Source organism: Scyliorhinus torazame, chromosome 2, assembly GCF_047496885.1.
Source record: "Scyliorhinus torazame isolate Kashiwa2021f chromosome 2, sScyTor2.1, whole genome shotgun sequence".
Lineage (NCBI taxonomy): Eukaryota > Metazoa > Chordata > Chondrichthyes > Carcharhiniformes > Scyliorhinidae > Scyliorhinus > Scyliorhinus torazame.
The window spans coordinates 16,290,049-16,314,110 of record NC_092708.1 but is presented as its reverse complement, the minus strand read 5'-3'; the positions used below and the strand labels follow the sequence as shown (position 1 = coordinate 16,314,110).

General features: G+C 55.5%; 1 protein-coding gene across 7 annotated transcripts in view; it reads left to right on the top strand.

Moving 5' to 3' along the window:
- spega (striated muscle enriched protein kinase a) overlaps positions 1–24,062 on the top strand; it is a 1,182,457-nt gene that overhangs the window by 326,676 nt on the left and 831,719 nt on the right. For all 7 annotated transcript variants that reach the window (XM_072468701.1, XM_072468720.1, XM_072468711.1 and 4 more), the window contains one exon: positions 22,413–22,571. In XM_072468701.1, the coding sequence (XP_072324802.1) occupies positions 22,413–22,571 (159 nt within the window). The remainder of the gene's footprint in view (positions 1–22,412; positions 22,572–24,062) is intronic.

Sequence of the window (24,062 nt, the reverse complement as noted above, 5' to 3'; positions counted from 1 at the left end):
AGCTGGAGATGGCAGCACTTCCTGCAGGTAAAATCAGCAGGGACACTAACTGCATCCCTCACCTCAAACATCCTGCAGGAGGAACATTGCACTCCCTTCCCTGCCATTCCTCCAACTTTCTACCAAGATCTGGCTAAAAAATAATAATAATATAATAAAATATGGTACTTACCTCAGACCAATGGGTTTTATTATTAGGTTAGAGGAGGAGGGCGGGTGGGAGACACTACACATGTAGTGTCTTGGGTTTCCTCTCCACCAGAATTTATTGGGGAGGGTCTTCCCAGACGTCCGCGGGTCGACTTCCTGTTCCCGCCTAAAAAACTAATTTAAAATAATAAAAAAAAAAGAAAAAATTCTCAGCTCCTGCTGAAATTGACTAACCAGCCAGCTGTTCTCACGCCGCCGAAATCGACTGGCCTGCCCCTGCAAAGACAAGTGCTTTTAAAGGTTGACTTACCTCCCAGCAACCTCCTTCCGCAATGCTCCCGCTGAAACTGACTCACCACTCACCAGCTGTTCTCACGCCACCGAAATCGACTGGCCTGCCCTTGCAAAGACAAGTGCTTTTAAAGGTTGACTTACCTCCCAGCAACCTCCTTCCGCAATGCTCCCGCTGAAACTGACTCACCACTCACCAGCTGTTCTCCCGCCGCCGAAATCGACTGGCCTGCCCCTGCAAAGACAAGTGCTTTTAAAGGTTGACTTACCTCCCAGCAACCTCCTTCCGCAATGCTCCCGCTGAAACTGACTCACCACTCACCAGCTGTTCTCCCGCCGAAACGCAGGTCGATAGAGTGGTCAAGAAGGCATACAGAATGCTTGCTTTCATCGGACGGGGTAGAACATAGAACAGTACAGCATAGAACAGGCCCTTCGGCCCTCGATGTTGTGCCGAGCATTGTCCGAAACCAAGATCAAGCTATCGCACTCCCTGTCATTCTGGTGTGCTCCATGTGCCACTTGAAAGTTCCTAAAGTGTCCGACTCCACTATCACAGCAGGCAGTCCATTCCACACCCTAACCACTCTCTGGGTAAAGAACCTACCTCGGAAATCCCTCCTATATCTCCCACCCTGAATCTTATAGATATGCCCCCTTGAAACAGCTACATCCACCCGAGGAAATAGTCTCTGAACGTCCACTCTATCTATCCCCCTCATCATCTTATAAACCTCTATTAAGTCGCCTCTCATCCTCCTCCGCTCCAAAGAGAAAAGCCCTAGCTCCCTCAACCTTTCCTCATAAGACCTACCCTCCAAACCAGGCAGCATCCTGGTAAATCTCCTTTGCACCCTTTCCAATGCTTCCACATCCTTCCTATAATGATGTGACCAGAACTGCACACAGTACTCCAAATGTGGTCTCACCAGGGTCATGTACAGTTGCAGCATAACCCCGCGGCTCCTAAACTCAAGCCCCCCGTTAATAAACACTAACACACTATAGGCCTTCTTCACGGCTCTATCCACTTGAGTGGCAACCTTCAGAGATCTGTGGACATGAACCGCAAGATCTCTCTGTTCCTCCACATTCCTCAGAACCCTGCCGTTGACCCTGTAATCCGCATTCAAATTTTTTCTACCAAAATGAATCACCTCGCACTTATCAGGGTTAAACTCCATCTGCCATTTTTCGGCCCAGCTCTGCATCCTATCAATGTCTCTTTGCAGCCTACAACAACCCTCCACCTCATCCACTACTCCACCAATCTTGGTGTCATTAGCAAATTTACTGACCTACCCTTCAGCCCCTTCCTCCAAGTCATTGATAAAAATCACAAATAGCAGAGAACCCAGCACTGATCCCTGTGGTACACCGCTTTAACTGGTCTCCAGTCTGAAAATCTTCCATCCACCACCACCTTCTGTGTTCTATGTGATAGCCAGTTACTTATCCAATTGGCCAAATTTCCCTCTATCCCACACCTTACTTTCTAGTAAGGGAACCTTATGAAACGCCTTACTAAAATCCATGTATACGACATCAACTGCTCTACCTTCATCTACACACTTAGTCACCTCCTCAAAGAATTCAATCAAATTTGTGAGGCAAGACCTACCCTTCACGAATCCGTGTTGACTATCCCGGATTAAGCTGCATCTTTCCAAATGGTCATAAATCCTATCCTTCAGGATCTTTTCCATTATCTTCCCGACCACCGAAGTAAGACGAACTGGCCTATAATTACCAGGGTCATTCCTATTTCCTTTCTTGAACAGAGGAACAACATTCGCCACTCTCCAGTCCTCTGGCACTATCCCCGTGGACAGTGAGGACCCAAAGGTCAAAGCCAAAGGCGCTGCAATCTCATCCGTTACCTCCCAAAGAATCCTTGGGTATATCCCATCTGGTCCAGGGGACTTGTCGACCCTCAGGTTTTTCAAAATTGCTAATACATCCTTCCTCAGAACATCTACTTCCTCCAGCCTACCCGCCCGAATCACACTCTCATCCTCAAAAACATGGCCCCCTCTCCTTTGTGAACACTGAAGAAAAGTATTCATTCAACGCCTCTCCTATTTCTTCTGACTCCATGTACAAGTTCCCACTACTGTCCTTGACCGGCCCTAACCTTACCCTCGTCAATCTTTTATATCTCACATAACAATAAAAAGCCTTGGGGTTTTCCTTGATCCGACCCGCCAAGGACTTCTCATGCCCCCTCCTAGCTCTCCTAAACCATTTTTTCAGCTCATTCCTTGCTACCTTGTAACCCTCAAGCGACCCTACTGGACCTTGTTTTCTCATCCTTACATACTCTTCCTTTTTCCTCTTGACAAGACATTCAACCTCTTTTGTGAACCATGGTTCCCTCACACGGCCATTTCCTCCCTGCCTGACAGGGACATACCTATCAAGGACACGCAGTATTTGTTCCTTGAACAAGCTCCACTTTTCATTTGTGCCTTTCCCTGACAGTTTCTGTTCCCATCTTATGCTCCCTAATTCTTGCCCAATCGCATCATAATTGCCCCTCCCCCAATTATAAACCCTGCCCTGCCCTATCCCTCGCCATTGCAATAGTGAAAGACACCGAATTGTGGTCACTATCTCCAAAGTGCTCTCCCACAAACAAATCTAACACTTGGCCCGGTTCATTACCCAGTACCAAATCCAATGTGGCCCCCCCCCCCTCTTGTCAGCCTATCCACATATTGTGTCAGGAAACCCTCCTGCACACACTGTACAAAAACTGCCCCATCCGAACTGTTCGACCTATAGAGGTTCCAATCAATATCTGGAAAGTTAAAGTCACCCATGACAACTACCCTGAGACCTCCACACCTATCCATAATCTGTTTTGCAATTTCTTCCTCCACATCTCTATTGCTATTTGGGGGCCGATAGAAAACTCCTAACAATGTGACCGCTCCTTTCCTATTTCTAACTTCGGTCCATATTACCTCAGTAGGCAGATCCCCTTCAAACGGCCTTTCTGCAGCCGTTAAACTATCCTTGATTAACAATGCTACTCCTCCACCTCTTTTACCACCTTCCCTACTCTTACTGAAAGTTCTAACCTCCAACAACCATTCCTGTCCCTGTTCTAACCATGTCTCCGTAATGGCCACAACATCATAGTCCCAAGTACCAATCCACGCTCCAAGTTCACCTACCTTATTCCAGATGCTCCTTGCATTGAAGTAGACACACTTCAACCCACCTTTCTGTCTGCCGGTACACTCCTGCGACCTTGATACCCTCCTCAGTACCTCACTACTCTCAACACTGGCTTCTGGACTACAGCTCGTTTTCCCAGCCCCCTGACAAATTAGCTTAAACCCCCCCGAAGAGCCGTAGCAAATTTCCTTCCCAGGATACTGATGCCCCTCTGGTTCAGGTGCAAACCGTCCTGTCTGTACAGGTCCCACCTTCCCCAGAATGTGCTCCAATTATCCACGTACCTGAAACCCTCCCTCCTACACCATCCCAGCAGCCACGTGTTTATCTGCACTCTCTCCCTGTTCCTCAACTCGCTAGTACGTGGCACCGGCAACAAGCCAGAGATGACAACATGGTTTGTCCTGGCTCTCAGCTTCCACCCTAGCTCCCTAAATTCCTGTTTTAAATCCTCATCCCTTCTCTTACCTATGTTGTTGGTACCAATGTGTACCACGACTTGTGACTGCTCCCCCTCCCCTTTAAGGATTCTGAAAACTCGGTCCGAGACGTCACGGACCCTGGCACTCGGGAGGCAACACACCATCCGTGAGTCTCTTTCGTTGCCACAGAACCGTCTATCTGTCCCTCTAACTATCGAGGCCCCAATAACTATTGCTCTTCTGCTCTCCCCCCTTCCCTTCTGAGCAACAGGGACAGACTCAGTGCTGGAGATCCGTTCACCGTGGCTTACCCCTGGTAGGTCGTCCCCCTCAACAGTATCCAAAACGGTATACTTGTTACTGAGGGGAACGGCCACAGGGGATTCCTGTACTGACTGCTTCCTCCCAGCCCCTCTCACCGTCACCCATCTACCTTGATTCTTCGCAGTTACTACATCCCTGAAGCTTCTATCTATGACCACCTCTGCCTCCCGAATGATCCAAAGTTCATCCAGCTCCAGTTCCCTAACGCGGTTTCTGAGGAGCTGGAGATGGGTGCACTTGCACAGGTGAAATCAGCAGGGACACTGACGGTGTCCCTCACCTCAAACATTCTGCAGGAGGAACATTGCACTGCCTTCCCTGCCATCCCCTCTAGATAACTTGCGGATAAAAACAAGAAAAAGAAAGAAAGAGCTTACCCGATATTCACTCAACCCCTGAGGTTAGAGGAGGTGGAAGGGTGGGGGACACCGCAAGTACAGTGTCTCGGGTTTAGAAACTGCCCAACATAAATACAGCTAAAAATAAAACACTTAACCAGCAACCACTGCGCCCCACACGAGCACAGCAATCAGCTGTTCTGGGCCCGTGCAAACAATTTAAATCTTTACTACTTACCCAGCAGTCACTCTGTCCTCACTCTGACCGGATTCAGCTCGAAACTCCCAACAGTAAGTTTAAAAATATTTTTACTCCCCTGCTCAGCAAGCACTCACTCAGCAACCACTGCGCCCCGCACGATAACAGCTAAGGGAAAAGAAAAACTACTTACCAGTCACCAGCCAATCACTTACCTGCAGGCTGTGACGTCACGGTTCAACTTTTTTCTACTTCTACCTGCCCTCGAGTCTCCCTCTTGATCTTTACTTGGCTGGGATCCTTACAGTGATTGTCTTTTTTATTTGGTTAGAGGAGGAGGTCGGGACTGAAGAAGTGTTTTGGGTTTAACTGTTTAACTGTCACTTGACAACAGCTCCCCAACAAACCACCTTCAAGATACGGGGTATTGAGTACAAGAGTCGGCACGTCATGTTACAGTTGTCTAGGACTTTGGTTAGGCCACATTTGGAATACTGCGTGCAGTTCTGGTCGCCACATTACCAGAAGGATGTGGATGCTTTAGAGAGGGTGCAGAGGAGGTTCACCAGGATGTTGCCTGGTATGGAGGGTGCTAGCTATGAAGAAAGGTTGAGTAGATTAGGGTTGTTTTCGTTGGAAAGACGGAAGTTGAGGGGGGGACCTGATTGAGGTCTACAAAATTATGAGAGGTATGGACAAGGTAGATAGCAACAAGCTTTTTCCAAGAGTGGGGGTGTTAATTACAAGGGGTCACGATTTCAAGGTGAGAGGGGGAAAGTTTAAGGGAGATGTGCGTGGAAAGTTTTTTATGCAGAGGGTGCCTGGAACGCTTTGCCAGCGGAGGTGGTAGAGGCGGGCACGATAGCATCATTCAAGATGCATCGAGACAGACATATGAACGGGCGGGGAACAGAGGGAAGTAGATCCTTGGAAAATAGGCGACAGGTTTAGATAAAGGATCTGGATCGGCGCAGGCTGGGAGGGCCGAAGGGCCTGTTCCTGTGCTGTAATTTTCTTTGTTCTTTGTTCTTTGTGTTCTCTGGTGACTTCCAGACCCACCTCTGACCTTTCTTTAATTATGCCTGCAATGGAGCCAGCATTGCTGACAGGTTTGGGAGGAACCAACAATGATGGTTCACCAAGGGGCTTTTCACAGTCGCTTCACTGAAGCCTACTTGTGACAATAAGCGATTATTATTATCCCCAGCAAGGATTTGAGTCTCGAGGTATTCCGAGGGTCCGGTGCCTCCTGCACCTTGTCCTCCACGGAAAACAGCCCCCGTGTGCCCACCCGATCATCCAGTAAACCACCTCATTCAGCTGGAAAGTACACTTCTCGCTCTTGAGCTGCTCTCCTGCTCCCGAGAATCTCCTTAATAACTTCTTCCAAATTTGACAAGTATTCTTCTATAGGTCCTGTTGCTAATAAGTCATCCAAGTACACAGCGATACCCGGCAAGCCTTGAAGTAAACTTTCCATTGTTCTTTGGAATATAGCGCACGCTGATGAAACCCCAGTGGGCAAGGGTGTGTAGGGGTGCAAAACATAATGGGTGTTTATAGTCACATGTTCCCACCAGGTGTCGTCCAGCTCCAGCTGCTGGTAGGCACAACTCACGTCTAACTTAGTGAATGCTTGACCCCCAACCAGCTTCGCATATAGATCTTCGATATAGGGTGTTGTGTTATGTAATTTGGAATAACACAAGCTGCCACTTGATGCAGTTTTTGAGTAAAAGACGCTCCAGACTTTGAAGTGAGTTCAATGTGTTTTATTGAACTATTAGCCCAGTTCTCAATGAGTTCGAGTCTCTGCTAATCTAAATGTAGTAACTCAGTCTAACTGAACCAGCCTTGCTCTAAGCCACGTGCTGGGGTGTGATGCTGAGGATACACCCTGTCTCACTCTGTAGATGTTGGTCTGTGGAAAGAGGCGGGGTGTGAGTGCCTCATCCCTTTTACAGTGAGATACCACCCCTGAGTGTCCTGACTGCTCATTGGTCGTGTCCTATTCTATGTGTTCATTAGCTGCATATTTGCATATCATGACATCTCCCCTTTTTAAAAATGTTTTGTTGGCGTATGTGAATGTATTTAGATGTGAATGAGTCTGTCTAACGTGACTGATGGAGGACAACAGAACAGAGCAAACAAAACAAACGTTCACAAGTCCAGTCTCTGAGGCTTGCGTCTGATCCTGGTCAACCGCCGGAGAGGTGGCAGAGGGGACGACGGGGCCTTGACAGGCGGGATGGAAGCCTGACTGGTGGCCTCGTGGTGCGAGGTATCAGGAGGCGGCAATTCAACATATGGAAATGGAGGAGAAAGTGGCTGCGGGCAGGCAACTTTGCGCAGTGCCCGTCGATTCCTTCGCACGTTGGAGCCATCAGCCATACGTACAACATAAGAGCGGGGCTCGGCCTGTCAACAACGACAGCCGGGGCAGACCACCTACCATCCGGTATCTGGATCCTGACAGTGTCTGCCGGGGATAGCATGGCCAGATCGGTGGCATGGGCATCATAGCCCTGCTTTTGATGGTCTCTGAGCTGCTGCATCTTCTGCAGCACCAGGAGGTGATCCAGGTTGGGCAGGTGTATGGCTGGAAGCGTCGTCCGCAAGTCCCTGTTCATCAGGAGTTGAGCTGCCGATGTGCCAGTGGACAATGGGGTCGCCCTGTACGCGAGCAGTGCAAGGTGTATGTCGGAAGCAGAGTACGCGGCCTTCCAGATGAGCTGTTTCACAATGTGCACCCCTTTCTCGACTTTTCCATTGGACTGCGGATAGTGCGGACTGGAGGTGACATTCAATGGTTAGGGGAATAGATTGGAGATTCTGTGGTCGCGAGCGAGACTCCCGGAAGGTATGTTGCCTCCCGGGTGCCAGGGCCAGGGATGTCTCGGATCGTGTCTTCAGGATCCTTAAATGGGAGGGGGAGCAGCCAGAAGTCGTGGTGCACATTGGTACCAACGACATAGGTAGGAAAAGGGGTGTGGAGGTAATAAACAAGTTTAGGGAGTTAGGCTGGAAGTTAAAAGGCAGGACAGACAGAGTTGTCATCTCTGGTTTGTTGCCGGTGCCACGTGATAGCGAGGCGAGGAATAGGGAGAGAGTGCAGTTGAACACGTGGCTGCAGGAATGGTGTAGGAGGGAGGGCTTCAGGTATTTGGATAATTGGAGCGCATTCTGGGGAAGGTGGGACCTGTACAAGCAGGACGGGGTGCATCTGAACCAGAGGGGCACCAATATCCTGGGAGGGAGGTTTTCTAGTACTCTTCGGGAGGGTTTAAACTAATTTGGCAGGGGAATGGGAACCGGATTTGTAGTCCAGCAACTAAGGTAGCCGATATTCAGGACGCTAAAGCGTGTAATGAGGCAGTGGGGAAGGGAACACTGACAAAGGAGAGTACTTGCAGGCACGGAGATGGGTTGAAGTGTGTATACTTCAACGCAAGAAGCATCAGGAATAAGGTGGGTGAACTTAAGGCATGGATCGGTACTTGGGACTACGATGTGGTGGCCATCACGGAAACTTGGATAGAAGAGGGGCAGAAATGGTTGTTGGAGGTCCCTGGTTATAGATGTTTCAATAAGATTAGGGAGGGTGGTAAAAGAGGTGGGGGGGTGGCATTATTAATTAGAGATAGTATAACAGCTGCAGAAAGGCAGTTCGAGGAGTATCACCCTATTGAGGTAGTATGGGTTGAAGTCAGAAATAGGAAAGGAGCAGTCACCTTGTTAGGAGTTTTCTATAGGCCCCCCAATAGTAACAGAGATGTGAAGGAACAGATTGGGAAACAGATTTTGGAAAGGTGCAGAAGTCATAGGGTAGTAGTCATGGGCGACTTTAACTTCCCAAATATTGAGTGGAAACTCTTTAGGTCAAATAGTTTGGATGGGGTGGTGTTTGTGCAGTGTGTCCAGGAAGCTTTTCTAACACAGTATGTAGATTGTCCGACCAGAGGAGGGGCAATATTGGATTTAGTAATGGGTAATGAACCAGGGCAAGTGATAGATTTGTTAGTGGGGGAGCATTTTGGAGATAGTGACCACAATTCTGTGACTTTCACTTTAGTAATGGAGAGGGATAGGTACGTGCAACAGGGCAAGGTTTACAATTGGGGGAAGGGTAAATACGATGTTGTCAGACAAGAATTGAAGTGCATAAGTTGGGAACATAGGCTGGCAGGGAAGGACACAAGTGAAATGTGAAACTTGTTCAAGGAACAGGTGCTACGTGTCCTTGATATGTATGTCCCTGTCAGGCAGGGAAGAGATGGTCGAGTGAGGGAACCATGGTTGACAAGAGAGGTTGAATGTCTTGTTAAGAGGAAAAAGGTGACTTATGTAAGGCTGAGGAAACAAGGTTCAGACAGGGCATTGGAGGGATACAAGATAGCCAGGAGGGAACTGAAGAAAGGGATTAGGAGAGCTAAGAGAGGGCATGAACAATCTTTGGCAGGTAGGATCAAGGAAAACCCCAAGGCCTTTTACACATATGTGAGGAATATGAGAATGACTAGAGTGAGGGTAGGTCCGATCAAGGACAGTAGCGGGAGATTGTGTATTGAGTCTGAAGAGATAGGAGAGGTCTTGAACGAGTACTTTTCTTCTGTATTTACAAATGAGAGGGGCGATATTGTTGGAGAGGACAGTGTGAAACAGATTGGTAAGCTCGAGGAAATACTTGTTAGGAAGGAAGATGTGTTGGGCATTTTGAAAAACTTGAGGATAGACAAGTCCCCCGGGCCTGACGGGATATATCCAAGGATTCTATGGGAAGCAAGAGATGAAATTGCAGTGCCATTGGCAATGATCTTTTCGTCCTCACTGTCAACAGGGGTGGTACCAGGGGATTGGAGAGTGGCGAATGTCGTGCCCCTGTTCAAAAAAGGGACTAGGGATAACCCTGGGAATCACAGGCCAGTTAGTCTTACTTCGGTGGTAGGCAAAGTAATGGAAAGGGTACTGAAGGATAGGATTTCTGAGCATCTGGAAAGACACTGCTTGATTAGGGATAGTCAGCACGGATTTGTGAGGGGTAGGTCTTGCCTTACAAATCTTATTGAATTCTTTGAGGAGGTGACCAAGCATGTGGATGGAGGTAAAGCAGTGGATGTCGTGTACATGGATTTTAGTAAGGCATTTGATAAGGTTCCCCATGGTAGGCTTATGCAGAAAGTAAGGAGGCATGGGATAGTGGGAAATTTGGCCAGTTGGATAACGAACTGGCTAACCGATAGAAGTCAGAGAGTGGTGGTGGATGGCAAATATTCAGCCTGGATCCCAGTTACCAGTGGCGTACCGCAGGGATCAGTTCTGGGTCCTCTGCTGTTTGTGATTTTCATTAATGACTTGGATGAGGGAGTTGAAGGGTGGGTCAGTAAATTTGCAGACGATACGAAGATTGGTGGAGTTGTGGATAGTAAGGAGGGCTGTTGTCGGCTGCAAAGAGACATAGATAGGATGCAGAGCTGGGCTGAGAAGTGGCAGATGGAGTTTAACCCTGAAAAGTGTGAGGTTGTCCATTTTGTAAGGACAAATATGAATGCGGAATATAGGGTTAACGGTAGAGTTCTTGGCAATGTGGAGGAGCAGAGAGATCTTGGGGTCTATGTTCATACATCTTTGAAAGTTGCCACTCAAGTGGATAGAGCTGTGAAGAAGGCCTATGGTGTGCTCGCGTTCATTAACAGAGGGATTGAATTTAAGAGCCATGAGGTAATGATGCAGCTGTACAAAACCTTGGTAAGGCCACATTTGGAGTACTGTGTACAGTTCTGGTCGCCTCATTTTAGGAAGGATGTGGAAGCTCTGGAAAAGGTGCAAAGAAGATTCACCAGGATGTTGCCTGGAATGGAGAGTAGGTCTTACGAGGAAAGGTTGAGGGTGCTAGGCCTTTTCTCATTAGAACGGAGAAGGATGAGGGGCGACTTGATAGAGGTTTATAAGATGATCAGGGGAATAGATAGAGTAGACAGTCAGAGACTTTTTCCCCGTGTGGAACAAACCTTTACAAGGGGACATAAATTTAAGGTGAAAGGTGGAAGCTATAGGGGGGATATCAGAGGTAGGTTCTTTACCCAGAGAGTAGTGGGGGCATGGAATGCACTGCCTGTGGAAGTAGTTGAGTCGGAAACATTAGGGACCTTCAAGCAGCTATTGGATAGGTACATGGATTACGGTAAAATGATATAGTGTAGATTTATTTGTTCTCAAGGGCAGCACGGTAGCATTGTGGATAGCACAATTGCTTCACAGCTCCAGGGTCCCAGGTTCGATTCCGGCTTGGGTCGCTGTCTGTGCGGAGTCTGCACGTCCTCCCCGTGTCTGCGTGGGTTTCCTCCGGGTGCTCCGGTTTCCTCCCACAGTCCAAAGATGTGCGGGTTAGGTGAATTGGCCAATGATAAATTGCCCTTAATGTCCAAATTGCCCTTGGTGTTGGGTGGAGGTGTTGAGTTTGGGTAGGGTGCTCTTTCCAAGAGCCGGTGCAGACTCAAAGGGCCGAATGGCCTCCTTCTGCACTGTAAATTCAATGATAATCTATGATTAATCTAGGACAAAGGTTCGGCACAACATCGTGGGCCAAACGGCCTGTTCTGTGCTGTATTTTCTATGTTCTATGTTCTATGCTGGAAATTGTATGACCTGGCAAACGTGGACCATTCTCGACGGGTAAAGCACGGGCCATTGTCACTCATGACGGTGATTGGGATGCCATGCCTTGAGATCATCTCCTTACAGGCTTTGATGACGGCCCGAGAGGTGAGGTCCGGGAGCTTCAGCACCTCAGGGTAATTCAAGAAATAGTCGATGATCAATACGTAGTCGCGACCATTCGCATGAAAGTGGTCGATGCCAACCTTGGACCACGGAGAGGTCACTATGTCATGCTGTTGGAGCATCTCCTTGCTCTGCGCTGGCTGGAACCGCTGACAGGTAGCACAGTTCAGGACCAGGTTCGTGATGTCCTGGCAGATGCCGGGCCAGTAGGCAGCTTGCCGGGCCCTGCGTCTGCACCTCTCGATGCCCAGGTGTCCCTCATGAATCTGGCGCAGCACCAAGCTCTGGAGACCGAGCGGAATGACAATCCTGTCCAGCTTGAGGAGGATACCATCAATCACCATCAGGTCATCCTTCACATTGTAAAATTGTGGGCACTGCCCTTTCTGCCAGCCATTGGTGAGGTTGTGGATGACGCGCTGCAAGAGGGGGCCCTTGGCTGTCTCATCACGGATGAGAACTACCTTCTCACCTGTCGCCGGGAGAGTGCGAGCACACAGCTGCACCTGCGATTCGATGTGCTGGATGATCTCCAGTGCTCACTGGGCGAGGTGATGGAGGTGACTGTATCAGCGATGATGAACTCCTTGCCAGGTGTGTACACCAAGTTGAAGTCATACATCCTAAGTTTAAGCAGGATTCTCTGCAACTGCGGGGTCATGTCATTCAGGTCCTTGTGGATGATGTGGACCAGAGGCCTATGATCCGTCTCGACAGTGAATGTCGGCAGGCCGGAGACATAATCATGAAATTTGAGGATGCCGGTGAGAAGACCCAAGCACTCCTTCTCAATCTGAGCATATCTGGTTTCAGTGGGCGTCATCCTTGATGCGTAGGCTACTGGTGCCCAGGATGATGTCATCCACGTACACAGCATGTCATCACGTTGAAGCAACACCGCACCGATGCCATCCTGACTCGCATCTGTGGATATCTTTGTCTCCCGGTCCGGGTCGAAGAATGCCAGGACCGGTGCAGTGGTGAGCTCGGCTTTCAGCTCCAGCCACTCTGTCTGGTGTGCCGCCTTCCACTCAAAGGTAGTTGACTTTTTCACCAGGTTGCGTAGGGCCGTGGTGTGTGTGGCCATGTTTGGAATGAACTTGCCCAGAAAATTGACCATACCCAAGAAGCGCAGCACCGCCTTTTTGTCCTCGGGGACCTTCATCGCCTCGATGGCCTTGATTTTGTCTGTGTCCGGGCGCACACCATGCTGTGAGATCTGGTCGCCGAGGAACTTGAGCGTCGATGTGCCAAAACAACACCTGGACCTGTTTAACTTGAGGCCGTTGGCATGTACACGGCGGAATACCTTCTGGAGACGGGACACATGTTCTTCAGGGGTCGTGGACCATACGATGGTGTCGTCCATATACACACGAACCCCTTCAATGCCTTCCATCATCTGCTCCATGATGCGATGGAATGTCTCCGATGCCGAGATGATGCCAAATGGCAAGCGATTGTAGCAATATCTGCCAAAAGGCGTGTTGAAGGTGCAGAGCCTTCTGCTGGACTCTTCCAGCTGGATTTGGCAAATTCCCTGTGATGCATCCAATTTGGTGAAGAAGCACGTGTGCCACCTCACTCGCGAGTTCCTCCCGCTTCGGGATGGGGTAGTGTTCCCGCATGATATTCTTATTGAGGTCAATGCAGATGCGCAGGTCCCCCGAAGGCTTCTTTATGCACACCATCGAGCTGAGCCTGTCAGTCGGTTCGTGGACCTTGGATATGATGCCTTTTTGCTGAAGATCTTTGAGCTGTGCCTTCAGACACTCTGTTAGGGGGGTTAGGGGAGGAGGGGGGGTTCGGGGAGGAGGGGCCAGTGTGAGACACTCTCTCAGTGGAGCAGGGACACGTCGTGGTGCGTGGACCACTGGCTTGGCATCAGGCCGGAGCAGAATCTTGTATCAATACGGCAGCATGCCCATCCCATTGAACACATCTGGATACTGGGCGAGGATGTCATCAATGCCGGCCTGAAGATCCACATGGGAGGATGTTGTGGTGTAAACCCTTTGAATGCGGTTCAGCTGCTTGCAGGCGTGCAAACCCAGTAGGGGTGGCCTGTCCGGCTTAACAATTTCAAAGCGTAACCGTGCTTGTGTGTGTGTCGGTTGGATACGTGCAGGTGGCAGGATCCCAGTGCCGTGATGGCATTCCCATTGTAATCCAGGAGCTTGCAGGCAGCTGGAAGGACCGTGGGGGTCTTCTTAATGCGTCTGACGTCTGCCTGTGAGAGGAGGTTGGCAGAGGCACCTGTGTCCAGCTTGAACTGGATGGGGCAGTGGTTGACCTTCATCACTGCTCGCCATTCGTCCTCGCAATCCACAGCTAGGATTGGCTGGGCTGCGGTGAGTCTAGTGTGGCATATTCACACGTTGTAATAATGCCCACACGGGAGGCGTTGTCCAGGCATTCAGTGTGAGGGGATGGAGTGTGAGGGGGGGGGGGGTTAGGGGGCGGAGGGGGCAGTGTGAGGGGGGTTAGGGGAGGAGGGGGCAGTGTGAGGGGGGTTAGGGGGCGGAGGGGGCAGTGTGAGGGGGGTTAGGGGGAGGAGGGGGCAGTGTGAGGGGGGTTAGGGGAAGAGGGGGCAGTGTGAGGGGGGGTTCGGGGGAGGAGGGGGCAGGTGAGGGGGGTTAGGGGGAGGAGGGGGCAGTGTGAGGGTGGTTAGGGGGAGGAGGGGGCAGTGTGAGGGGGGTTAGGGGGAGGAGGGGGCAGTGTGAGGGGGGGTTAGGGCGAAGAGGGGGCAGTGTGAGGGGGGGTTCGGGGGAGGAGGGGCCAGTGTGAGGGGGGGTTAGGGGAGGAGGGGGCAGTGTGAGGGGGGTTCGGGGGAGGAGGGGCCAGTGTGAGGGGGGGTTGGGGGAGGAGGGGGCAGGTGAGGGGGGTTAGGGGGAGGAGGGGGCAGTTGAGGGGGGTTAGGGGGAGGAGGGGGCAGTGTGAGGGGGGGTTGGGGAGGAGGGGGCAGGTGAGGGGGGTTAGGGGAGGAGGGAGCAGTGTGAGGGGGGTTAGGGGAGGAGGGGGCAGTGAGAGGGGTTTTAGGGGGAGGAGGGGCAGTGTGAGGGGGGGTTAGGGGGAAGAGGGGTCAGTGAGAGGGGGGGTTAGGGGAGGAGGGGGCAGTGTGAGGGGGGGTTAGGGGGAAGAGGGGGCAGTGTGAGGGGGGTTGGGGGAGGAGGGGGCAGGTGAGGGGGTTAGGGGTGGAGGGGGTAGTGTGAGGGGGGTTAGGGGAGGAGGGGGCAGTGTGAGGGGGGTTAGGGGAGGAGGGGGCAGTGTGAGCGGGGTTAGGGGAGGAGGGGGCAGTGTGAGGGGGGTTAGGGGAGGAGGGGGCAGTGTGAGGGGGGGTTAGGGGGAAGAGGGGGCAGTGTGTGGGGGTGTTAGGGGAGGAGGGGGCAGTGTGAGGGGGTTAGGGGGAGGAGGGGGCAGTGTGAGGGTGGTTAGGGGGAGGAGGGGGCATTGTGAGGGGGGTTAGGGGGAGGAGGGGCCAGTGTGAGAGGGGGTTGGGGAGGAGGGGGCAGATGAGGGGGGTTAGGGGAAGAGGGGGCAGTGTGAGGGGGGGTTCGGGGGAGGAGGGGGCAGGTGAGGGGGGTTAGGGGGAGGAGGGGGCAGTGTGAGGGTGGTTAGGGGGAGGAGGGGGCAGTGTGAGGGGGGTTAGGGGGAGGAGGGGGCAGTGTGAGGGGGGGTTAGGGCGAAGAGGGGGCAGTGTGAGGGGGGGTTCGGGGGAGGAGGGGCCAGTGTGAGGGGGGGTTAGGGGAGGAGGGGGCAGTGTGAGGGGGGTTCGGGGGAGGAGGGGCCAGTGTGAGGGGGGGTTGGGGGAGGAGGGGGCAGGTGAGGGGGGTTAGGGGGAGGAGGGGGCAGTGTGAGGGTAGTTAGGGGGAGGAGGGGGCAGTGTGAGGGAGGTTAGGGGGAGGAGGGGGCAGTGTGAGGGGGGGTTAGGGGGAAGAGGGGGCAGTGTGAGGGGGGGTTTGGGGGAGGAGGGGCCAGTGTGAGGGGGGGTTGGGGAGGAGGGGGCAGGTGAGGGGGGTTAGGGGGAGGAGGGGGCAGTGTGAGGGTGGTTAGGGGGAGGAGGGGGCAGTGTGAGGGGGGTTAGGGGGAGGAGGGGGCAGTTGAGGGGGGTTAGGGGGAGGAGGGGGCAGTGTGAGGGGGGGTTGGGGAGGAGGGGGCAGGTGAGGGGGGTTAGGGGAGGAGGGAGCAGTGTGAGGGGGGTTAGGGGAGGAGGGGGCAGTGAGAGGGGTTTTAGGGGGAGGAGGGGCAGTGTGAGGGGGGGTTAGGGGGAAGAGGGGTCAGTGAGAGGAGGGGTTAGGGGAGGAGGGGGCAGTGTGAGGGGGGGTTAGGGGGAAGAGGGGGCAGTGTGAGGGGGGTTGGGGGAGGAGGGGGCAGGTGAGGGGGTTAGGGGAGGAGGGGGCAGTGTGAGGGGGGTTAGGGGAGGAGGGGGCAGTGTGAGGGGGGTTAGGGGAGGAGGGGGCAGTGTGAGCGGGGTTAGGGGAGGAGGGGGCAGTGTGAGGGGGGTTAGGGGAGGAGGGGGCAGTGTGAGGGGGGGTTAGGGGGAAGAGGGGGCAGTGTGTGGGGGTGTTAGGGGAGGAGGGGGCAGTGTGAGGGGGTTAGGGGGAGGAGGGGGCAGTGTGAGGGTGGTTAGGGGGAGGAGGGGGCATTGTGAGGGGGGTTAGGGGGAGGAGGGGCCAGTGTGAGAGGGGGTTGGGGAGGAGGGGGCAGATGAGGGGGGTTAGGGCAAGGAGGGGGCAGTGTGAGGGTGGTTAGGGGGAGGAGGGGGCAGTGTGAGGGGGGTTAGGGGAGGAGGGGGCAGTGTGAGCGGGGTTAGGGGAGGAGGGGGCAGTGTGAGGGGGGTTAGGGGAGGAGGGGGCAGTGTGAGGGGGGGTTAGGGGGAAGAGGGGGCAGTGTGTGGGGGTGTTAGGGGAGGAGGGGGCAGTGTGAGGGGGTTAGGGGGAGGAGGGGGCAGTGTGAGGGTGGTTAGGGGGAGGAGGGGGCATTGTGAGGGGGGTTAGGGGGAGGAGGGGCCAGTGTGAGAGGGGGTTGGGGAGGAGGGGGCAGATGAGGGGGGTTAGGGCGAGGAGGGGGCAGTGTGAGGGTGGTTAGGGGGAGGAGGGGGCAGTGTGAGGGGGTTAGGGGGAGGAGAGGGCAGTGTGAAGGGGGTTAGGGGGAAGAGGGGGCAGTGTGAGGGGGGGTTTGGGGGAGGAGGGGCCAGTGTGAGGGGTGGTTGGGGAGGAGGGGGCAGTGAGAGGGGTTTTAGGGGGAGGAGGGGCAGTGTGAGGGGGGGTTAGGGGGAAGAGGGGTCAGTGAGAGGGGGTTAGGGGAGGAGGGGGCAGTGTGAGGGGGGGTTAGGGGGAAGAGGGGGCAGTGTGAGGGGGGTTGGGGGAGGAGGGGGCAGGTGAGGGGGTTAGGGGAGGAGGGGGCAGTGTGAGGGGGGTTAGGGGAGGAGGGGGCAGTGTGAGGGGGGTTAGGGGAGGAGGGGGCAGTGTGAGCGGGGTTAGGGGAGGAGGGGGCAGTGTGAGGGGGGTTAGGGGAGGAGGGGGCAGTGTGAGGGGGGGTTAGGGGGAAGAGGGGGCAGTGTGTGGGGGTGTTAGGGGAGGAGGGGGCAGTGTGAGGGGGGTTAGGGGGAGGAGGGGGCAGTGTGAGGGTGGTTAGGGGGAGGAGGGGGCATTGTGAGGGGGGTTAGGGGGAGGAGGGGCCAGTGTGAGAGGGGGTTGGGGAGGAGGGGGCAGATGAGGGGGGTTAGGGCGAGGAGGGGGCAGTGTGAGGGTGGTTAGGGGGAGGAGGGGGCAGTGTGAGGGGGTTAGGGGGAGGAGAGGGCAGTGTGAAGGGGGTTAGGGGGAAGAGGGGGCAGTGTGAGGGGGGGTTTGGGGGAGGAGGGGCCAGTGTGAGGGGTGGTTGGGGAGGAGGGGGCAGGTGAGGGGAGTTAGGGGGAGGAGGGGGCAGTGTGAGGGGGGTTAGGGGAGGAGGGGGCAGTGTGAGGGAGGTTAGGGGGAGGAGGGGGCAGGTGAGGGGGGTTAGGGGAGGAGAGGGCAGTGTGAGGGGAGTTGGGGGAGAAGGGGGCAGGTGAGGGGGGTTAGGGAAGGAGGGGGCAGTGTGAGGGGAGTTAGGGGAGGAGGGGGCAGTGAGAGAGGGGTTAGGGGGAGGAGGGGGCAGTGTGAGGGGGGTTAGGGGGAAGAGGGGGCAGTGTGAGGGGGGTTTGGGGGAGGAGAGGCCAGTGTGAGGGGGTTGGGGGAGGAGGGGGCAGGTGAGGGGGGTTAGGGGAGGAGAGGGCAGTGTGAGGGGGGTTAGGGGGAGGAGGGGTCAGTGTGAGCGGGGTTAGGGGAGGAGGGGGCAGTGAGAGGGGGGGTTAGGGGGAGGAGGGGGCAGTGTGAGGGGGGCTTAGGGGGAAGAGGGGGCAGTGTGTGGGGGTGTTAGGGGAGGAGGGGGCAGTGTGAGGGGGGTTAGGGGTGGAGGGGGCAGTGTGAGGGGGGGTTAGGGGGAGGAGGGGGCAGTGTGAGGGGGGTTAGGGGGAGGAGGGGGCAGTGTGAGGGGGGGTTAGGGGGAGGAGGGGGCAGTGTGAGGGGGTTTAGGGGGAGGAGGGGGCAGTGTGAGGGGGGTTAGGATGAGGAGGGGGCAGTGTGAGGGAGGGTTAGGGGGAGGAGGGGGCAGTGTGAGGGGGGTTTGGGGGAGGAGGGGGCAGTGTGAGAGGGGTTAAGGGGAGGAGGGGGCAGTGTGAGGGGGGTTGGGGGGTGGAGGGGGCAGTGTGAGGGGGGTTAGTGGAGGAGGGGGCAGTGTGAGAGGGGTTAGGGGGAGGAGGGGGCAGTGTGTGGGGGTGTTAGGGGGAGGAGGGGCCAGTGTGAGGGGGGGCTAGGGGGAGGAGGGGGCAGTGTGAGAGGGGTTAAGGGGAGGAGGGGACAGTGGGAGAGGGGTTAGGGGGTGGAGGGGGCAGTGGGAGAGGGGTTAGGGGGAGGAGGGGGCAGTGTGAGGGGGGTTAGGGGGTGGAGGGGGCAGTGTGAGGGGGGTTAGGATGAGGAGGGGGCAGTGTGAATGGGGAGGAGGGGGCAGTGTGAGGGGGGTTAGGGGGAGGAGGGGGCAGTGTGAGGGGGGGTTAGGGGGAGGAGGGGGCAGTGTGAGGGGGTTTAGGGGGAGGAGGGGGCAGTGTGAGGGGGGTTAGGATGAGGAGGGGGCAGTGTGAGGGAGGGTTAGGGGGAGGAGGGGGCAGTGTGAGGGGGGTTTGGGGGAGGAGGGGGCAGTGTGAGAGGGGTTAAGGGGAGGAGGGGGCAGTGTGAGGGGGGTTGGGGGGTGGAGGGGGCAGTGTGAGGGGGGTTAGGGGAGGAGGGGGCAGTGTGAGAGGGGTTAGGGGGAGGAGGGGGCAGTGTGTGGGGGTGTTAGGGGGAGGAGGGGCCAGTGTGAGAGGGGGTTAGGGGGAGGAGGGGGCAGTGTGAGAGGGGGTTATGGGAGGAGGGGGCAGTGTGAGGGGGGTTAGGGGAGGAGGGGGCAGTGTGAGAGGGAGATAGGGGGTGAATGGGGCAGTGTGAGGGGGGGTTAGGATGAGGAAGGGGCAGTGTGAAGGGGGTTAGGGGGAGGAGGGGGCAGTGTGAGGGGGTTAGGGGGAAGAGGGGGCAGTGTGTGGGGGTGTTAGGGGAGGAGGGGGCAGTGTGAGGGGGGTTAGGGGAGGAGGGGGCAGTGTGAGAGGGAGATAGGGGGTGAATGGGGCAGTGTGAGGGGCGGTTAGGATGAGGAGGGGGCAGGTGAGGGGAGTTAGGGGGAGGAGGGGGCAGTGTGAGAGGGGGTTAGGGGGAGGAGGGGGCAGTGTGAGGGGGGTTAGGGGGAGGAGGGGGCAGTGTGAGGGGGGTTAGGGGAGGAGGGGGCAGTGTGAGGGGGGGTTAGGGGGAGGAGGGGGCAGTGTGAGGGGGGTTAGGGGGAGGAGGGGGCAGTGTGAGGGGGGGTGGGCTCTTGCATGCTCATGATGGTTGTGGACTGTCTTGTCCTGCGGGGGGGGGGGGGGGGGAGGGGGTGCGGTCAGCAGCCAGTTGCGCAGATTTTGGCATCATTATGACTGGGGCGGGGGGGGGTCACTGGGCACCAGGCCATGCCAGCTCGCAAGGGGGGAGTGTGGTGCCCATGTGGGCCGGGTGCAGTGTGGAGCCCCCCCCCTCCTGCGTGGGCGGGGGGGGGGGTGCGTGCACGGCACGTGGTGGGGGTGGAGGTAGGGGTGGGGTATGGCCCGGGGGAGCTCTCAGGGTCCTTACCCCGGCAGCCCTCCTGAGGTCGTGGAGCTGCTTGTGGCACTGTTCCCCAGAGGGGGGGGGGGGGGGGGGGGTGCCCCACAGCGCTGCCGGCGATGCCCACTTCACGTCAGCTGCGTTTGACTGTGCTGGCCGGGTACCAGTGGCCACGTCTTGGGGCCCTGCGCTCTTCAACTGCGTCCAGCAGTGAGGTCATTGTCCCGGACCTTGGGAGCGGCATGGCTCAGCCATCTCGATCGGTCAAGGTCTGTGCGCGCAACGCGCACATTAGATAACGCGGCGTCATCCGGGCGTCACGCGGTGACGGCGCCGCTCTGGCGCCACGCCCACCGCGCTTCCCGCCGCCCCGCTGCTGGCCCCTTTTCGGGGCCTGAATCGCTGCTGCCGGCGGCCCGTCACATCGGCGCTCACGACGGCGCTCACGACGGCGTTCACGATGGCGCTCACGACGGAGCTCACGACGGCGCTCACGATGGCGCTCACGACGGCGCTCACGACGGCGCTCACGATGGCACTCACGACGGCGCTCACGATGGCGCTCACGACGGCGCTCACGATGGCGCTCACGATGGCGCTCACGGCGGCGCTCACGATGGCACTCACGAGGGCGCTCACGACGGTGCTCACGATGGCACTCACGACGGCGCTCACGGCGGTGCTCACGATGGCGCTCACGATGGCGCTCACGACGGCGCTCACGATGGCGCTCACGATGGCGCTCACGGCGGCGCTCACGATGGCACTCACGAGGGCGCTCACGACGGTGCTCACGATGGCACTCACGAGGGCGCTCACGACGGTGCTCACGATGGCGCTCACGGCGGCGCTCACGATGGCACTCACGATGGCGCTCACGGCGGCGCTCACGATGGCACTCACGATGGCACTCACGAGGGCGCTCACGACGGTGCTCACGACGGTGCTCACGATGGCGCTCACGAGGGCGCTCACGACGGTGCTCACGATGGCGCTCACGATGGCGCGGACACTCTGACTCCCCATCGGAATATCCCACCCATGGTTTTCCGAAAAGAGGCATTTTGACTGTTCTCTTCCTCACAGGCTGGACTTGTTCGGCAACTCTTGCAGTCGGACTTTTCCCACAAATTCTTGCAATTTGAGTGGCGAGCCTTCACCTCGTCGCCAATGTAATAACTTCAAGGATCAGCTCCATCGGTTAACACATCAGAAACAATGATTTATTCCAACTGTAAACAATTATTTACAGAGTGCTTTCAAGCGGTCTTTGCATACTGAGCGTCCAATAGCTTGGACAAGTCCCCACACATCCCAGTGAATTCCCTGTCCCTGATTGGACTAGCGAGTCACATGGGCCTCCCTCAGAGCACCTCCCTTAAAGGGGCGAGCTACTGCACCCCTCACCCAATGACTATCTAGCGATCTCTGTTTTGTAAATTTCCTTCAAACCTCAGGGTCGACAGTTTTATTGGGCGGCACAGTGCCACAGTGGCTAGCACTGCTGCCTCACAGCCCCAGGGTCCCGGGTTCAATTCTGGCCTCGGGTGACTGCCTGTGTGGGGTTTGTACTTGCTCCCCGTGTTTTTTCGTGCGTTTCCTCCGGGTTCCTCCCACAGTCCCAAGAACTGCAGGTCAGGTGGATTGGCCGTGCTAAATTGCCCCTTCGTGTCCAAAAAGGCTAGGTGGCGTTACTGGGTTGCGGGGATAGGGTGGAGACGTGGGGCTTAAGTAGGGGGGTCTTTCCAAGGGCCGGTGCAGACTCGATGGGCCGAATGGCTTCCTCCTGCACTGTAAATTCTATGGTTCCATGAGAGATGCAGATTTCCACACGCCTTTGTACGAGAAGAAGGGCTTCCCACTGTGGCCATATTTTTTCCCAATGTGTCCTTTTACTCATTCTCCCCAATCTGTGTCCCTCAGGTTGCGGACTCTCTTGCCAATGGAAACAATTTCTCCCCATTTACTCTATCAAAACCCCTTGTGGTTTGAACGCCTCAATTAAAACTCTCCCTTAACCATCCCGGTTCTGAGGAGAACAATGCCAGTTTCTCCCGTTGGTCAAGCTTGCTTCTAACACTACCCTTAAAACCAGCAGTAACAAAAATACCCAGCACACCTTTTATCTATCAGCAGAAGGAAACAGGCTTCAGATAATTGGGGAAAAGGACCAGAAGTGTGTGTGGGGGCGGGGGGGGGGGGGGAGCTGTTATGATCCGGAATGTTCTACCCCAAAGGGCAGTGGAAGATTCAGTGGGAACTTTCAAAATGGAATTGGAAAAATAATTGAAAGGGACTAAATTTCTGAGCAATGGGGAAGGGGCGGGGGAGAGGGACTAATTGGGCAGCTTTTTCAAAAGGGCCAGTAGTAGAGCAATGGACCCAATGGCCTCGTCCTGTGCTGTAGGGTTCCATTTTGGGCGGGGCGATGTCTCACTTGGGATTAGTTAGCGAGCCTAAGGCCTCGGGCCTTTGACCTCAATGAGGCAACCTGGACAAATTCCTCTGACTGTTGTCCTCTTTCTACCCACAGATGAGAAGACGTGTAGTGCCAAGCTGACGGTGCTGCCCTCGGTGCTCCCACTCTTCACCAGGAAGCTGGAGGACGTGTTTGTGATTGAGGGCCGGACTGCTCACCTCAGCGTCAAAGTGAGCGGCACCCCCCCTCCCAGCGTCATCTGGATGCACTTTGGTAATTCTGACAAACGCGCCAATGAGTACCTCTGAAGGCGGGAGAACGACCTGCATTTCTACAGTGTCTTTCCTGGCTCCAGTACGCTGTTTCCAGCCGGTGAAGTACTTTCCTTCCGAAGTCGCCGTTCTAACCTCGTGCGCAGCAAGCTCCCACAGACGGCAATGCTGAATGGCCTCGCAGGTCGCTCCGCTCAAGGGCAATTTGCCCGTCAGCGACGCCCACACCTCCTGAAAGAATAAACATAAAGATCAGACCACCCGTTTGTTCACCTCACGTTGACTGAGCAGTGAAGATTGGTCCAGGATACTGGGGTGAACTCCTTCCCCAGTGGTATTGCGAAGGCAGGCAGGCAAGTCTCTCTGCAGAAAGACAGCAACTCTGGCAGTTCAGCACTCCCTCCGTATTGCACTGGGAACCATGGGCGGGACTTCCCGTTGACTGACGGCAAAATCGTGATCGGCGATCGGACGGACAATCGACTCTGACGCTGGGATCGGGGCCGGCGGCAGTTTGACGCCAGTTTGCGATTCTCCACTCCTCCGAAATAGCATCATCGTGCACGCAGTCGCAATACCGTTGCCGCCTCGTCGGCCGGCCTTCCCTCGATGCTCCTCCCCCCCCCCCCCCCCCAATGGGCCGAGTTCACGATGGCTTGGGACGCATGTGGTCACACAAATCGCGAACCCGGCGTGGCGGACAGTGTCCATTGCCGCCACGCTCGGTCGGGGTCCGTGCCGCTGGCTGGGAGGGGTTTCTGCGAGGGCTGGGGAGACTGGTGGGGGGTGGCCAGGGGTGACCAGAGAGTGGGCTGTGGGGTCGCGGATGGCGGGTTGGGTCCGTGCACAGCCAGCAGCATGTTGTACGACGCGACCAGTGGAGGTCGTCAGCCGTGCGCGTGCCCGGGACCCGGACATTCTCCGGCCGTTTGCGCCGTGGGAGGCAGGAGTTTTAGATGCTCGCTCCTCACCGGTACCGGAATCAGCGAGGGGTTCGCGCCGATTTCGTTCACGTAAACCTCCCCGGTTTCTCTGTTCGAGCCGGCACTTAGCCGCAGGAACGGAGAATACCGTGCCATAGCTCTCGTTTTCATGAATCCATTAAATGTTAGCTCGTGTGACAGCTGTGACTCAATGAGCAATGTTCTTGTGCTGGAGTCCGAAGGTTGTGGGTTCAAATCAGCACTGCAGAGATTGGACACAAATACCCAGGCCAGTGGCTCCCAAAACCTTTCCTGGTCTGATCCTATTTCAATGCCGTTTAGCAGGGTTACTGACAAATGCTCATAGTGTATTCCCAATTCCTGAGGCTACAGATTCCTGTGTTATTAACCAACGTTTAATCATTTGTGAATATTAATAACTTGTTGTACAGAATTTGAATATTCCCGTACCAGCCTCCCGAACAGGTGCCGGAATGTGGCGACTAAGGGCTTTTCACAGTAACTTCATTTGAAGCCTACTTGTGACAATAAGCGATTTTCATTTCATT